General features: G+C 38.2%; 1 protein-coding gene and 3 non-coding genes across 4 annotated transcripts; all 4 read right to left on the bottom strand.

The window, feature by feature from the left end:
- Positions 1–4,996: 4,996 nt before the first annotated feature.
- On the bottom strand, positions 4,997–7,024 carry LOC132103096 (RNA-binding protein 12B-like). Its single transcript, XM_059507917.1, has one exon. The coding sequence runs from the start codon at positions 6,954–6,956 to the stop codon at positions 5,400–5,402; it is 1,557 nt and encodes a 518-aa protein (XP_059363900.1). The 5' UTR covers positions 6,957–7,024; the 3' UTR covers positions 4,997–5,399.
- A 5,780-nt stretch (positions 7,025–12,804) lies between these two features.
- On the bottom strand, positions 12,805–12,877 carry trnat-ugu (transfer RNA threonine (anticodon UGU)). The gene has a single exon. It is a non-coding gene; the product is annotated as a tRNA-Thr (tRNA).
- A 572-nt stretch (positions 12,878–13,449) lies between these two features.
- On the bottom strand, positions 13,450–13,522 carry trnat-ugu (transfer RNA threonine (anticodon UGU)). The gene has a single exon. It is a non-coding gene; the product is annotated as a tRNA-Thr (tRNA).
- A 2,021-nt stretch (positions 13,523–15,543) lies between these two features.
- Positions 15,544–15,616, bottom strand: trnat-ugu (transfer RNA threonine (anticodon UGU)). Its single transcript has one exon. It is a non-coding gene; the product is annotated as a tRNA-Thr (tRNA).
- Positions 15,617–18,410: the final 2,794 nt, after the last annotated feature.

Below are 18,410 nucleotides of genomic sequence, written 5' to 3' on the forward strand. Positions count from 1 at the left end.
CATGGAAAATAGCCTTTAAACACAATTTCTCCCCTCACAAGTGTATAATATGGAATAACCAACATATATTATCTAAAAGGAAAAGTATATATAAAAAAGAATGGTTTGATAAAGGAATTATTTTTATTTCTGACTTACTAAATTGTAATGGTGAGATATATACTTATCAACAATTTCTTGCTCTCTCAGGGGTTGAATCTACATGCAGAGATTACAATGTGGTTGTTAAAAACATCTCCATTAAATTGCTTCAGCTTGTGAAAGCGCATCTCAGCTACAACCCAGTGTTACGGCAAACCCCTAAACTTGTTATTGGGGGTGTTCATATTTTGGATATGAAGTGTAATAATTCTTACATCAGAAAGTGTCTTAATCAAGATATCAGCTGTTACCCTAAAACAATTCTGAAATGGAAACAACATTTTTCTTCTATACCTTCAATTGAGATAATCTGGTCAGCAAGTAATGCATTTTTACTGCCAAATAAGGTTAAGGAAACTCATTTTAAAATATTACACAGGTATTATCCGTGTAATGTATTTCTTAGTAAATTTATAAAAGACTTCTCGCCACAATGTTGTTTTTGTAATCTTGAATCTGAAACGCTTATACACTTATTTTATAAATGTAAACACTCTGAAGACTTTTGGAAGCAGGTATCTATGATGGTTTTTGATACATTCTACAAAATAATCAGAATAGATGAGGCTATGATCTTCTTCTTGGACTGTAATACTGGTTCAAATATAATTGATAACACATTAAAGTTAATAATTCTTCTTGGGAAGTTTCATATACATAAAGCTAAAGTAATGTCTATAACACCCTCCTTTAATTTTTTTTGTAAAGATCTTAAAATATTCCATGACTCATTGAATTCAATCACTAGAAATAAGAAATGCATAAAAACATCTCTTTTGTTGAAAAAAATTATTTGTAGAATTTAACTCTTATTCTTTCTAATGTAAGATCTGTTATACGTTTTCCCCAATGTATGTTTGTCTTATGTTTGATGTAAATTGTCATTGTTACTTTCAAAATTGAATAAAAAAAAAAAAAAAAAAAAAATGACGATTCGTACATTTAGACACTCGTACATTTTAAACATTCAAAGGTTTTTGTGCACAGTTGTCAACTATCTACAAATAGTTTTTTTGCATTTGTGAAATGTATTTTATAAATATATAATTTTATTTTGCGCTTGTGAATGGCTTTTTGTGAATATATTTTTTTTTCACTCACGTGAATTTTTTGTGTGTGTACGTGAATTAGGTTTCATGCATCATGCATTGTCTACGCATGTGTGAATCGTGTTTTTTGCGTGAATTATATTTGAGACTAATCTGCTTCTATAGGATTGAAGCTTTACGCTAAATGACAGTCATTTACTGATATATTGTCATATTTTTTTAATTTAACATAGACTAAGCATCTTGCGAGTGAAATCAGCTGCACGGGATAATAAAATGTGTTGCATTTGCCGCTGAACATAACAGAATAATAAACAAATAACGTTACGTTACATCTTTAAAATGAATGTCATTGTTAAACATGGAACTTTTATAATATACTTAATTGTAAACCAGCTTGTATATTTATGTGTATTTCTGCCTTATAGGATTGGCATGTAAGTGTCAGACTGGTTTCAGGATGCTGGTCAGTAATGGGGCGTCCATCACGTGCCAGCAGTGTCCTGATGCTAATATGGTTCTGTATTGAATTTGGATTACAAATTTAAGCTCTCATATTTTACTGTATTAATAATAATACTCATCAGACACGCAGAATGAGACCAGTCCGCTCGCAGCTGAAGAGGGGCGCTGGTCCACATTCGTGAAGCACACCGGCGTAAGAGGACGCGAGGAGGGTGGGGCACGCAGGCACTGAGCCAACGTGACACCGCTTGAGCCCGCTGAGAGATATCCACTGCCCTGCTGTTTTTTCCTCTTAGGGGAGGAAAAAGACGGGAGGGCTTGGTGGGGGTGAGCGTAGACTAGAAAGCATGGGCGTAGATTTGGTCTCAGCTTTGGTGGGGACACCCCCATACCACTCCCCCCCCCCCCCGGAATTCTTTTGTTGTAAGATACCAGTGATTTAATGGGGATTTCCTTTTTTATTTCAGACTGTTGGCAATACAGAATATTACAATACAGAAGTGAATCTACTTCATCTCATTATATTGTATCCTGACCCCGATATACCATCCTGTATACTGTCCCTAAAGAGCTAGTATAACTAACTGTATAATCTCAAAAATGCACTCTCAAAAGAAAAAAAAAAAGAAAAACACCTGAGACTGTGTAATGCTGAACAACCAAACGTTTTATTAACAAAAATAATTATGTACATTAGTATTTACACTAACAAAAAATACTCTGCAACAAGGAAACAAATCTAAATAAATATAATAACCTTTTTCTATTATAAACACTATTTACCCTCCAGTACACTCACGTTTATGTTGACTGCAAGATTCTAAGTTAAGGTAACGTTACAGGCTAATTGACATTCAGTTACTTGCTAACGTAGCATTCTATCATCCTGGGTAACACATACTATCACCAGTTAATACTATTTTCCACAGTAGAATCTTCATTTGAAAGCCTAGTCAGTCAATACTGCTAGTTTATTTATGTGGCTAGCTAGTTATTTGCCTACTTACACTCTGACTCTGCTTTGTGAAAAAGCTTCTTATGTCCCCTTTTTTCTTCTTGGGTGGAATCTCCAAATTACAAAAAGGGGCAAAAAAAACGGAATATTAAAATGTTTTTACTCTGGCCTTTGTATGTGGCAGAGAGACAGCCCTGGTAACTTACTGTCGGCGTTGTCAACAACACACACACACCACCACCCGCTCGCTGCTAGTGCAAGCACAAAAGTAGTCCCGGCCCGCGCGTGTAGCCTGTCAGATACCCCGCCGCGAATCAAATTACGGCGTTTCTTGTACTGTCGTCGTCCTGGCCGTTAGAATCGATCCAAATAGCAGTGCAAAGATCCAAATAGCAGTACAAATGAGCTTGCTAAATATTGGTGGGGACAAATTTGTAATCTCAAAATATTGATAGGGACTAGTACCTAGCGTCCCCCCCTAAACCTACGCCCATGCTAGAAAGACTCATGCTCTCACAAAGAGAGCATGAGTCCTCAGCCCAGGCACGGCCGAGGCAGGTGGCGTACTAGTTGTGCCCATCTCCATCGTGCAAGAGCCCCTTGCACAAACCAAGGGGCGCGACATTTAGAACAATGTGCGCTGGAAACTTGCTTTTTGGAAATTGCTCTTTGCTCAGATGCCGGATACCTGCAGTGAAGCTTGTGTTCGCTGCTTCGGTTTCTTCCACGGAGGTGAGCAGAGCTGAAGCTTCTTCTACTGCTTCTTCTTGCAGAAGTGTCAGTGAAGAGATGATCCTCGTTGCTGAAGGAGAATAATCTGATGAATGGCACTACGGGCCGACTTATATAGCAGGTTTTGGTGGACTAAAGCGCCATTGGTTAGTGCAGCTACACAAACGTGAACAAATCAGGCTTCTGCAGAAAGGAAAAAATAAGTTTTCCCATACATAATGGGAGTGAACATTCCAAAGGTAACTTCGAGTTGCCAAATGACAGCCAAGAAACCTTTTTAGAAACCGGATTTAGAGAGAATCTGTAAAGAGGTGTGGACCAAAATCCCTCCTTGGATGTGTGCAAATCTGGTGGCCAACTACAAAAAACGTCTTATCTCTGTGCTTGCCAACAAGGGTTTCTGTACCTAGTACTAAGTCATGTTTTACTTTGGAATCAAATACTTATTTCACTCACTGAAATGCAAATCAATTTCTAAACATTATATAATGTGTTATTTTCTGGATTTTTTGGTTGGTATTCTGTCTCTATACATTAAAATAAACCTACCATAAAAATGTCAGACCTTTCATTTCTTTGCAAGTGGGCAAACTTACAAAAACATCAGGGGGTCATATGAATATTTCCCCTGCTGTAAATATAATATTCTTTTGATTGATTATTAATCAGTATTTAAATTTCTTAGATTTAAGTTATGTAATTTAAGTTAAAATGTGTCATTATTGGAATGTTTTTTTCTTGTTCATGAGAAGCCTCTCCATATGCTAAACCTCTGTCAACTCCTCTCAGGTTCACAATGCCTGTGTAGGTCATTGAGGTCATCAGGGCATCTCGTCTATGTGACCAACATGTATTCAAAACATTTAGGTTGTTTTCTGTCTGTACGTGAAATAATAAAGCTGAATATGGTATTAGCTTCTCTCCTTTTCTCTCTCTGAGAAACTGCACTTACTGTCTGTGTTTTGGGAAACAGTACCTGATAAGAGTAGGAGCCGAGCTACTCAACCTTGAAGTAGATATGTGTTTCTCTATGTATGTTTGTTGGTATCTGTCTGTGCAGGACCAGTCACCAGGGGGAGTCATAACGGCACACGGGATGGAAGGCACATCTGGACATCTGTCACCCTGATGCACTGGGTGGCAGATATATGTCTTAGGAGTGTGATGTCGCGTGTCACCTAAACAAACCTTCGGAGATATGTTCCGGACTTTATTAACATATATGTTAAGATTCTGCATCTTTTTCCATGATTTAACCATTCAGAATAATTTTTACCCAAGTAATGACGTAGTTGGTGACCTCTTTTGGAGTATAATTTCTGTACTGAGAATGTATGCAGAGTGGCCTACAAACTCCTTGTGAGTATTGAAGCTGATGAAACTGAGAACTATTTTCTTCTGTAAATTAAGTTTAATATAACCTCCAACTTACATGTCAAATGAAAAACAAGTTTTACCAGTCACTAAGACATCAGAAACAACTCAAAATTGTTGTTTTAGTTTTTTCAAACAGGAATTCATATACAGATGCCAAATCAAAACACTGGCTCAAATACAGTCAAAAACATTTAACCAGTCTGAATGTCTTGTAACATATTACTTCTATTACAATATATACAGCAAAATAAATAACTAAATATTAATATGCAAGACATTTGTGATATATCTGTTTTTAATTTAAGCCAACAAGCTGCATGTCCAGCGGCTACAACCAAGGAAAAAGTGCAATATAATGTAATTCAGCTTGTGTTGAAAGTATACAGGTATTGTTTATTCACTTGGACCAGTCCTTAACGGTTTGGCAACCACTGTATGAAAAACCGTGAGATCTTCTTTAGGTATACTCCTTCCTTGTGTTACACAAAATCTTTACTGGGCATCTTCAAATTTGGTACCCATAATGTCGCTTGAGCACATTGCTTGAAAAAGTTTATGTACAGCTCAAAGATAGAGAGATTTTTTATGATAAAGCTTTTGCTAGATCTTCAAATTAATTAGTTGTGCTCGTTTACACCACCGCGGGTGTCTGAAGGTGCTGAGAACATCTCATCTCCTGTTCACCATTTACCAAGGATCTTCTCCCTCTGTTGTCGTGTGATGCAAGTGAGTAGAATTTTTGCTCCCATGAAATACTTCCCATGGAGACTCTGGGCCTGTTTGGCGATTTCCTCACATTCAAACTGCACGATGGCTTCCCCGACACCATTGCCCTGGCTGTCCACAAGCAATATGATTTCATCTTCACAGATGTTAAAGTGCATGAAAAAGTCTCTCACCTCTTCTTTCCTGACATGTGCAGGAAAGTTGCGTGCATATACACATGACATGGTTAAATGTGCGTTTCCATAATGTGGTGGCCTCCAAACTTTAGCACATCTGTTTTTGCGAATTATAGCAAATATTTCTTCTTTAGTTATGGGTGACACTTCAATGTTTGTTAAGCCAACAGTTGTACCATTCATGTTCAGAGCTGAGGCATAGTCTTCTGCGTGCTCAAAGGTAATGAATGCTGTGCTTGTCCTCTCTCCCCACTTGTTTAATAAATGTTTAATTCTATAGTTTGGGATTGCATAACATCCAAAAATCTTCTTGATCTCCGTCTTAGTTATATTCTTTGAAAGATTATTGACAATAACACAAAGTTCCGTCTGAGGGGACAGAAAGTTTCGGCAGTATTTTTTGGGAGATCCAGGTGAGGGCTGTTCCTCTGCACTTCTTTTGGTTGAGAAACCTCTCATTGCATTCCTTTCCGTTTTAACTTCCCTTTGCTCTGAGAAAGTGTGAGGTTTGATGTTTTGCATGCAATTTTTGGACTGCTCCACAGCATCTGTCCACATCTTCTCATGAGCAAGTCTGACCTCAATATTGTATTCTTTGAATTTCCTGTGGCTGTATTTCAGTCCCTCCTCAGCATCTGCAAAACTGGCCAACTTCACCAAACAGCACCACCCCAGTTGCAATCGAACTTTCGTGATGACATCCAACACTGAGAGTCCCAGTAGGAACTGGTAGATCTCTTGCTTGGCAACAGAGTCAGGAAATCCATAAAGCCGAAGGTAGCCTGGCTTACAGGAATTGAGGTTTTCTCCTTTGCTTTTCTCCTCCTTGGATGCCATGTCATGAGTTTGATTATGCTGAGCATCTGTATTTGTTTGGTTGTCAGTTGAGGACCATTTATGTGTTTCTGGAACATTTTGGTCAATTTTCTCAGGCGTTTGGCATTGATCCACTTTTTCATTTGAATGCAATCCTTGAATGGCAGTCATTAGACTTTGCAAAAGAGCTCTGTTTGTGTCAAGTGGCGAAGATGGCACTATTTTAGTCTCCACTGCAGTGGACTTTGGTTTCTTTAATCTCGACTCCATTTTTCTCTTGAGCTCAGCCAGACTGCTAATATGTAATGAAACAGAAGAGCCTCTGAGGAGTTTTCCAGATGAGCGCATGGCTAGTTGGCCTTCTCTCTCTGAATTAAAAATAATGAAAGCTTCTCCCATCTCACCACCGGTGATATGAACACCACCCTCACGTATGTGCAAGCCATGGAAAAATCTTCGGATGTCTTCAGATCCTGCCTCTGTGTTTAAACCTTGCAAACGCAGAACCACTATTGTCATGGTCAAACTCTTCTTAGAAACCAATAAGATCTGTTAAAAAGGCAAAAAGCACATTTTTCAAGTCAGTTTCTGAAATGTAAGTGGCACAATGAAAAAAAAATCACTGTACAACCTGCTGTTTTCTCCTCTTTGTTCAAAACCAGAGGGCAAAAATTCACCTCAGAAAATTCCCTTCTAGCTAATCAATCAATATGAATGTGTCCTCGGAGCCTTACTTACCGTTTGTTTTTCTCTGAAACTTATACCTCAATATAAATGCTTCTTTGCACAATAGTTTTTTTGTCAGAGAAACCACGCGGTAACCTGCAACCAGCACTGCTCAGGCGTCCGGCAGGAAACACTGAACTTCCTCTCGCAGAGAGTTTTAAGAGCGCGCGCACGCTGCACGCACTCTAAACGCAAACAGCAACAGTTACGTCATCGAGCTTCATCTGCACCTACGGATTGTGGCGGGTAATGTTATTTTGATATTTCGAGTTTGTCCTGTGTGGAATGCGGGCCGAATCAAGTCAGCATCATATCAGGTAACGTACGCGATTTAGTTTGCTTTGTTTTGATATGGTTTCGACCAACCTAAACTAAGCAGGATTGAAGCTTTACGCTAAATGACAGTCATTTACTGATATATTGTCATATTTTTTTAATTTAACATAGACTAAGCATCTTGCGAGTGAATCAGCTGCACGGGATAATAAAATGTGTTGCATTTGCCGCTGAACATAACAGAATAATAAACAAATAACGTTACGTTACATCTTTAAAATGAATGTCATTGTTAAACATGGAACTTTTATAATATACTTAATTGTAAACCAGCTTGTATATTTATGTGTATTTCTGCCTTATAGGATTGGCATGTAAGTGTCAGACTGGTTTCAGGATGCTGGTCAGTAATGGGGCGTCCATCACGTGCCAGCAGTGTCCTGATGCTAATATGGTTCTGTATTGAATTTGGATTACAAATTTAAGCTCTCATATTTTACTGTATTAATAATATTAGGCACAATATGTAATTTTTCTGCTTTAAAAATAGCAGAAATCACTATATCTATGTTATATATTTTTTTTAGTTGTGTACTTACATTATCCCAACAATTTCCACAAACTTTCAAATTCGGAGAAAATTATAGTTTAATTAGAAGACACGGCACGTTTCTTTATTTCCGTTTTGTCGCCCGTCTATGGCGTCATATAACCTTTGACCCCTCTAGTTTATCTAACTTCCTGCGGAACCCGGCAGAACGCCAAATACAAAGGTGAACAGAAGCAAAGAAGAGACGAAAAAGAAAAAGTAGTAGCTAGTCTTGATCTTGATCGAGACTATTATATTTTATATTTATATTGTTTATATTAGTATTTATACCTCAATCAATAACTTAGTTATGGATCATGATTATGCTTTGCCTGCACATTCTGTGAAGCGCAAACGTACGGGTGAAATAAATGACCCGAGAAGGTTTTGGGACAAGATAAGAAACAAGACACGGGTAAATATTGGAGCTGCATTTCCAAGATGGAGAGAGCTTCGTGACAAGCTGAAACTACAGAGAGATGCCGAACTCGCTTGCATTCTAATAAACAGGTATACATCCATTCAGCTAACTGTATCTATCCGTATATTTTGTGAAACGATGATGTCTTGTGTAAAACGCAGACGGACTAGCTCTCATGTATAGTATAATGTAAATCCACATTTGTTCTATATCTAGCTGGATAAAGTAGCTTCAAATGCAGTTCACTATCTTGTTCGATATCATAGTATAAATGTAATTATAATTATTAACGAAAGGCGACTGTGTTTTTTTTACATATATTACTACTAGCTAGATGGAATATTGCTTTGATAGGGGTCTGATAATTCATATATCTCTCTGGTCGAAAAGACGTGATTGTCAAAATACTAAGTTAGAATGAGTGCAGAATGTGGGGAGCGACAGAGCGCGTGTTCCAATGACAACAACTCCCATGAGCCCACGCTCTTTCCCGACGTCATCAAAGTACGTCTTATGTTATTATTTTGATTGAGTGACCCCTGGTGGCCAAAAATCCCATACTGTACGTTTAAGAATAGTAATACTATTTAATAATAATATGTTTAATCTCATTCATAGTTGGTCACCCAGTTTGGGTATAGATGTATCTGTGGACCAGAAATGTATTATTTTAATATTATTTATATCCATAATTGGATGTATAATGTATTAAGTGCATGAGGAAGTTATATATACTCCATGGGCTGGGGTCTGCATGAACATGTTAGGATCATATGACAGACACCAGGAGGAAAAGAGATAATTTTGGCCATACAAGAATGTGTGTACATGCAGGACTGTATGTACATGTAATGTGTTCCACCGATGCATACAGTGGCTTGTTTTTTCACTGATGTAAGCATGACATTCTATTTTAAACAAACCAACATGTTTCTCTAACTTATTTGGAATTGCAAATCCTTTAGTCAGTGGTATACAATGCTATGCTCACTGTTAATTCCTGATAAATATGACAATTAAGAGTTTTTTTTTTTTTTGCGAAGCAACTGGTATTCAACAAACTTCTTAAAAATTAAACTCCAATGTAGAGTTTTGTAGTCCAGCATGTTGCCCACCCAACTACTTAGTTAAGATTAATGTTGAAATGTAAGTAATGAGTAAATTACTATTAAAATAATATTGTTGTTAGACTGTTGTGTTATTTTGTGTTGTCATTATGCTATATACTTTAACCACCTCAGAGGAAAGTGAGGGTCCCAAGGTACTGGCACTGTTATTTTGGTGGTCTTGTGCTAAAAAGTTTGGGTCCTTCTTTTATGGTCACAGTATATGACCATAAAACATGCAGTAACAATGTAAATTAATTTCATAAATAGCATTAAGCCTTTAACCGTGATAGAATTTCCACAAAGTAATGAATGCTCCTGTGTTCAAAAATACAGTGTGATTAGTACTGTATATCCAATCATTTTCCACGTTAATAATGATCAAATAATTACTGTTGCCAGCCTAAGTGTAACAACAATGGAATTAAAGTCCCACAAACAACTAGTGATTAACCCAATCACTCTCCATGTTAATAGTATATCCTACTAGTGTTGCCAGCCAAGCGTAACAACAATGGAATCAAAGTCCTACTAGCAACTAGTGATTAAACCAATCTCTTTATGAGATACTAATAGGGTCCTACAGGGGTAGGCATTGTATTTTATTTCAGAAATCTCCAAAAACACTTACACCTTTTATTGTAGGTGCTCCCCTGATCTCCGGCATGCCTTGCCAGCAAAGTGTACAGTTGTCATTCTCTCTTGAGTCTACGATGGACCAGGAAGAAGCTCGGGTCAAAACTGATGTGAGTATAAGTGGCACTGTAAGTGGGAATGGCTAGTCTTTTATGAATATGATTAAGCCTTACAATTTCTGTGTTATAAAACAGCCATTCAGATTTTTGTATTCACTATTATCGCTTTGCAATATACTCTGTGTGCCACCACCAAGTCATAGTTTTAATAGCATTGTTTGGTCATGGTTTGCATACAAACCTCTGTACAGCCTCATACTCTGCATGGCTCTGCATTGGCTTCATACAGGTGAGAACGTGTATACTTAAAGACAAGCAGCCTGTCTCTTTGTGTGTCACTTATGGTGTTTCACTTGTTCCTTTTTGTGTCGTTTTGCTTTAGATTACATTCTTCAAAGTAATCCATGAATACTTTGTTGAAGACAAGATTCGCCAGTTTGTGGATCTGTGCTCAATTAGCAATGTAAGTATTAGGCTAGAAAGCTTTTGAGTATATGAGAGTTGTGACGGCGGAAGTTTCAGGAATGTTTAATAGGCCTATGGTGCAAAACAATTCCGCAACCTACATATCTGTTTATACACTGCACACAAACAGTATTACTTTGTTTTAATATGTATATAACGTGCTCTCATTTGATAACTGATGATAACAGCGCTCTGCTCTCGTAACCAGCTGGCTAAATTTGTCGGGCTTTTCCAGTGTATTTGCGAGTCATTTTGAACGTGCTTTAAATGGGGACATTTCTGGCTACAACTCCAGTTGGCGGACGTCTGGTCACCCTATTGAATGAAAAATGTGTTTTAACAATGCTGATGAACTGAATGTATGAAGGAAACTGTTAAAATAACCACAGCATTAACACTGAAATAAGAGTGACCTTGAAATAAGAGTGCAAGGTTTATCTGATAATCAGATGCATGAAAGTAGCGTTTGTTGCTTTAACAAACAGACATTTGGGTGTTTTCTTTCAGAATCATAATTCGCTGATGGAGAGGAAAAGTTAAATAAGTACTATAGCATTTTTTTTTATTTATTGTGAAAATGAGATAAAGAAGTTTTCACACTGAAAGAGAAGTGATCTCGCTCTCATAGAGGTGCCAGCCTTTATCTGCAGCTAAACTGAATAAAAGGCAGAATGAACTGATGAAACGTAAAGAAAAAAAACATGAAATAAAAACAATTTATGAATGATGCAGTGCTAATTGATACCATTTATTACAGTACACATACTAAGTATATTTTCTACTTTATTATGTGCAGACAATTAGAATAATATCTAATTAAATGTAGTAGCCTATTTAAAACGATATAAAAATTGGAATAAGGAAATAATTATTGATTACAAATGATTGATTATTGTCAAGCAGTGTATTTGATTTCGTAAAGCAAATTAAAAGTAATAAAAAAAAGAGAATTCTTAAAAAAAAAAACTTTGAGTTTGAGTTAGCATGACAAAGACACACCTGAGTTGGCAGGCAGCCTGAGATATCTTAACAGATGTCAAAGCTTAGGGTGGCTCTAAAAGTTGTTGGGGCCTTTTAATTGTTGTAACATAGAATCCTTGCACATATATGACTATTTTAACATGTAAGAAAACATGGATATCAATTAACTGTTTTATTCAGACTATATCTTATTTCTGCATTTACTTTCTAGCCCACATAAATCACAGACAAATGATCAGAAATAAAGAGTGAATCAGAATAGAATTATCAGTAAATATTTATCATCCTATTTCGAAACACCATCAGGCATTTTCCTTTGATTATTGTGTCATTTTGTAGCTTATATATTTGATTCTTTAATATATATTTTGGTTCGTTATCATGTAGATGATCATGTGTTACAGTTTTTCTGTTGTTACGTCCACTTTAGTTGGTAACATCCTCAGAGAGGAATTTACATCAAGACTGTAAAACAATGAAAAGACTCTCTCTGTGAGGGTAGTTATCAGTGTGTGTGGATCGATTTTTGGGGTTTTCTGGAGATTGTAATAAATATTAATCATCATTGTATATACACTCCGGAAATTGAAATCTGTTATCTTCCTTTGAAGTTTCTCTCAAACCTCCACATCCCAGACGCGTGTTCTTCTTCTGGAAGGATTTGTAAGAGGGTGGAGTTAAAAAACCCTTATACTAGACCAGGGCCATCCTTAGCTGACACGGCCTTTGTGATGACCTTATACTATACTGTAATATAGACCTTATACTAACTGTCTAGTAGTACTGTGGTTGGTTTGAGTTTCTGTGTGTGGAGCTGAGAACTGACTGCTGATGGCTTTAGTTTACAGTATATTACAGTATATATAGTAAATAGAAATAGGACTCACAGCTGAAAGCACACAATGTTGAACAACTGTATTTCTCATGCCAACAAGAGCCTGTGTGGAGGAACAGGACCTGGTCTAAAGACATGCATGTCCCAGTTTTCTTCCTTCTGTGAAGGTTCATGTTCATCCATCTGAGCACATTATGTCATGTGGTGTTTAGTCCTCATCAACTCTAATCCAGTCATTTCCAGAACAGGTCACTTTTCAAAAGGTTTCTAATCAGGCCCCAGCGAGAATTGAACTCACGACCCCTGGTTTACAAGACCAGTGCTCTAACCACTGAGCTATGGAGCCTCACCTGTTCTTGTCATGTCCTTATTACAATATGAAAGGTACTGACAATCTTTGTACATCTGTAAGGGTGTGCCTGGCATACCAGAAGTGAGCACAAGTCACGTGATCAACTATCCAGTACAGTCCTTCTTACATCACAGACATCAAGTCAGTCATATCACAAGAGGAGCAAGTTATGACATTTTGATTTATGATTACAAGGTCAAAAAATGTATTCGTTCGAATAAGCTGGTGCTGAAAAAACATTTTCTATTATTATCAATGTTGAAAACAGTTGTACTGCTTAATATTTTGTTTGAATGTCATGACTTTCACTTTTTGTTTTTATCTATTGAAAGCTCCTGGTTGGAGCAGCTCACAGTATTGCTGGTAAAGTCTCTGATTTTAATTTACTGATGTTGGTCTCATCAAGGATGACTGTTTTTCCCAACATGAGCCTGATATCAACAATTCCTAACTTTCCTTTTTCTTGAAAGTTTTATGTTTATCCATATGAGCACAGTATGTTGCATCTTCATCTTAGCTTCAGGGTCATTTTCAGAACAGGTCAACTTTTAAAAATTTGACCATTTAGGCCCCAGCGAGGATCGAACTCGAGACCCCTGGTTTACAAGACCAGTGCTCTAACCACTGAGCTATGGAGCCTCACCTGACATCTGTCACTCATGTACGTGACATAAAGAGTTCACTTTGAGTTAGCATGACAAAGACACACCTGAGTTGGCAGGCAGCCTGAGATGTCTTAACAGATGTCAAAGCTAAGGGTGGCTCTAGAAGTTGGTGAGGCCTTTTAATTGTTGTAACATAGAATCCTTGCACATATATGACTATTTTAACATGTAAGAACACATGTATATCTATCAACTGTTTTATTCGGACATTTAATCTTATTTCTGCATTTACTTTCTAGCCCACATAAATCACTGGTGTTAAAGAACTATGTTATCTTCCTTTGGTTTCTCTCAAACCTCCACATCCCAGACGTGTGTTCTTCTTCTGGAAGGATTTGTAAATAGCTCACAACATTGCCGATAAATAAATTCTCAGATTTTTTTGTATTGATGTTGGTCTGTCTTCTATTTGGTCTCTTCAAGATTGACTGTATTTCTCATGCCAACAAGACCCTGTGTGGAGTAACAGCACCTGGTCTAAAGACATGCATGTCCCAGTTTTTACCTAGAACAGAAAACATACACTTTGACTATTTTGTAGGCATCGTGTAATGTTAAATGGTTTACAAAAAAAAATTTAAGCGGCTGTGATTTTCAAAATGAAAGAAATGTACGAGCTGGGATGTATCAAACAATATCATCATTTCCTTTTGACCCTGATAAACCGGTAATTAATTTTCTATGCGAGTGACACAATATACAGTTCTCATACTATTTGTGTAAATAGCCGTGCTAAAACATTTTATGACTATTTTTGCACGCCAACAGATTATGTCAAGGGTGTTTCACATCTAAGAATTACAATGTTTTGTAAATGACATTTTTCTTACACCTCGAGATTTAGCCGTATCAAGATTTTGGACGGCTGTTCACAATTTGTTTGTCGGACCATACGTTTTTAGGTGATCTTTGTGCGGTGTCATCGTAATAGGAATAAATGAAAATTAAGAAATTAAGTTACAGTTTTTCTCTTCGAGATATTTCTTTTAGCGCAACTTTGTGTCTGTCCAAAAAGTGTGATCGCATGAAGCATCGACGCAAAAATGAAGTCTAGCTGTTTTACACTTAAAACTTACACCCTAAACAAATCAAACGGCACACTCGTTTAAGTTTGAGCGTGTTAAAGTTTCCACACTCTTATGAGATACATTTTATCCATAACCTTTCGTGTATTCAAGCGATCACTAAGAAAGAGAGTATAGCAAGAAAACTAACGTTTACAATGCATATAGAATTCATAATACAATTGTTAAAGTATTTTTTTTTTTAAAATGTTGATTTGTAAATGATATTTTTATTACTCCGTTAGATTTAGTCATCGTGTTCAGATAGCAGATGACACAATTCACATTTTATTTTAAGACTCCTGTAAGCTCATGCTAACTCTTGCACGGGAAAGAGAGCAGGGCAAACGCATTCTATTCATTTAAGAAAAATTATTTAACATAATACCAGGGCCATCCTTAGCCGACACGCTCTTTGTGATGACCTTATACTATACTGCACTATAGATCTTATACTAACTATAAATAAGTTTGTCACTGTCACTTTGCCATTACTTTGTAACTATGTCACCTACCAGTCATTATTATGTATTAGTAGACTGCTTGATATCTGTTCAAACATTATTTTGATGGTCCCTCAACAGGCATTCAACTGACTATAAGTAATTTGCAGGTACATATCAACTAAACCTAACCTAACAGTCTAGTAGTACTGTGGTTGGTTTGAGTTCCTGTGTGTGTGGAGCTGAGAACTGACTGCTGATGGCTTTAGTTTACAGTATATAGGACAGTATATACTAAATAATGACTGTATTTCTCTGTGTGGATGGAACAGGACCTGGTCTAAAGACATGCATGTCCCAGTTTTCTTCCTTCTGTGAAGGTTCATGTTCATCCATCTGAGCACATTATGTCATGTGGTGTTTAGTCCTCATCAGATCTAATCCAGGTTCATTTTCAGAGCAGGTCACTTTTCAAAAGGTTTCTAATCAGGCCCCAGCGAGAATTGAACTCACGACCCCTGGTTTACAAGACCAGTGCTCTAACCACTGAGCTATGGAGCCTCACCTGTTCTTGTCTTGTCCTTATTACAATATGAAAGGTACTGACAATCTTTGTGCATCTGTAAGGGTGTGCCTGGCATACCAGAAGTGAGCACAAGTCACATGATCAACTATCCAGTACAGTCCTTCTTACATCACAGACATCAAGTCAATGACTGCGTTTACATGCAGCCAATAACCCGTTCAAAACCGGGGTATTAGCAATAACCCGGTCGCGCACGGCCATGTAAACACCGGCAAAAACCCGGATATGCTCATATCCCGGTTTTTAAAAAACGGGATATTATACCTGGGGTACCCCTTTTCTAACCCGAATATTTGGTCTTGTAAACGCGTGTCGGCATATCCCCATCAAAATGTGTGTTCTGCGCATGTTCTATTCGCAAGGAATCTTGGTCTTTTGAGTAGAGACGGCGCATAAAAAAAACCCGCGTGCAGTATAGAGGCACAGTAGTGTCAAGTGCTGCTGGTGGATCAGTACCAGCGCCAAAGCGCAAACAAAGACTATCGCTATCTGCCCCAAGCTATTCATTATCCGCCTGCTGCTGCTGTTGTTGTTGTTGTCTTTGGATACAGGAAGAAGAATCGGAAATGACGCATATTGCGTCTTGTTGTCCGTACGTCCAGACGCTAACCGTGCGTCGCCGTTTACATCGGGATTGGTAACTCTCTGCTCACGCATGTAAACGGGTTATCCCGAATGTTTCAGAAACCCAAATAGTGACCTTAACCCGACCATAACCCGATTTTAAACAGCATGTAAACGTAGTCAATCATAAACGTTCACGTTGAGTTAGCATGACAAAGACACACCTGAGTTGGCAGGCAGCCTGAGATATCTTAACAGATGTCAAAGCTAAGGGTGGCTCTAAAAGTTGGTGAGGCCTTTTAATTGTTCTAACATAGAATCCTTGCACATATATGACTAATTTAACATGGATATGGATATCCATCAACTGTTTTATTCGGAAATGATCTTATTTCTGCATTTACTTTCTAGCCCACATAAATCACAGACAAATGATCAGAAATAAAGAGTGAATCAGAATAGAATTATCAGTAAATATATATCATCCTATTTCTGAAACACCACATTTAATCATTTTTGCAGACGCTTTTATCCAAATCGACTTACAAAATGAGAACAATAGAAGCAGTCAGGTCAACAAGAGAACAACAACAGTATACAAGTGCCATGACAAGTCTTGGTTAGTCTAGTATAGAATGCATAGCCAGGTTTTTTTTATATATATATATAAATGAAAAGACAAGAAAAGGAAAAGTGCTAGTATTAGTTGGTTAAGTGCAGGCGAAAAAGATGAGTCTTTAGATGTTTCTTGAAAATGAGATTGGGAGGTCATTCCACCAGCTGGGCACAGTCCAGGAAAAAAGGTCAGTGAGAGTGATTTTGAACTTCTTTGGTATGGCACCACAAGGCGTTGTTCACTTGCAGAGCGCAAACTTCTGGAGGGTACATAAGATTTAACCAGTGAGTTTAGGTATGTTGGTGCCGTGCCATTGGTCGTCTTGTAGGCAAGCATCAGTACCTTGAATTTGATGCGAGCGGCTACTGGTAGCCAGTGTAAACTGATGAGGAGAGGAGTAACGTGAGCTTTTTTTTTGGCTCATTGAAAACAACCCTCGCTGCTGCATTCTGGATCAATTGCAGAGGCTTGACAGTACATGCAGGAAGGCCCGCCAGGAGAGCATTACAATAGTCCAGTCTGGAGAGAACAAGAGCTTGGACAAGAAGTTGGGTGGCTTGCTCTAACAGGAAGGATCTAACCTTCCTAATGTTGTGTAAGGCAAACCTGCAGGATCGGGTCGTTGTAGCAATGTGGTCTGTGAAGCTTGACTGATGATCCATCACAACTCCTAGGTTTCTGGCTGTCCTCTGTACAGAGAAGTTGTGATGAAGCAATGGGTTAGCTGGAATCACCAGGAGTTCTGTCTTTGTAAGGTTAAGCTGAAGGTGATGGTCATTCATATTCAGCTAGAAATGTCACTAAGACAGGCTGAAATGCGAGCAGCTACCGTCGGGTCATCTGGCACGAATGAGAAGTAGAGTTGGGTGTCATCCGCATAGCAGTGATAAGAAAAGCCATGCTTCTGAATGACAGATCCTAATGACATCATGTAGATGGAGAAGAGAAGTGGTCCAAGTACTGAGCCTTGAGGAACCCCAGTAGCAAGGTGTTGTGACTTTGAAACATCACCCCTCCAAGACACACTGAAGGATCTGTCAGAGAGGTAGGACTTAACCCACAGGAGTGCGGTTCCAGAGATGCCCATCTTTCTGAGGGTGGACAGGAGAGTCTGGTGATTAACAGTGTCAAAAGCAGCAGACAGGTCCAGTAAGATGAGTACTGAGGATTTTGAAGGTGCTCTTGCTAGTCGCAGGGCTTCAGTAACCGAGAGCACAGCAGTCTCAGTTGAGTGGCCACTTTTGAAGCCAGATTGGTTGCTGTCCAGGAGGTTGTTCTGTACAAGGAACATAGAAAGCTGGTTGAACACAGCTCGCTCAAGTGTCTTTGCAATGAATGGAAGAAGGGATACCGGTCTGTAGTTTTCAAGAAGCGCTGGATTTAGAGATGGTTTCTTGAGCAGTGGGCTTACCCGAGCCTGCTTGAATGCTGAGGGAAATGTTCCAGAGTGAAGAGAGGAGTTGATAACGTGAGTAAGCAAAGGTATGACTGAAGAAGAGATCGCTTGGATCGGATCAAGTGGACAAGTAGTAGGATGATTGGACAGGAGAAGTTTGGAAACGTCCATCTCTGAGAGTGGGGAGAAGGAG

This window comes from Carassius carassius, chromosome 24 (assembly GCF_963082965.1).
Source record: "Carassius carassius chromosome 24, fCarCar2.1, whole genome shotgun sequence".
NCBI lineage: Eukaryota > Metazoa > Chordata > Actinopteri > Cypriniformes > Cyprinidae > Carassius > Carassius carassius.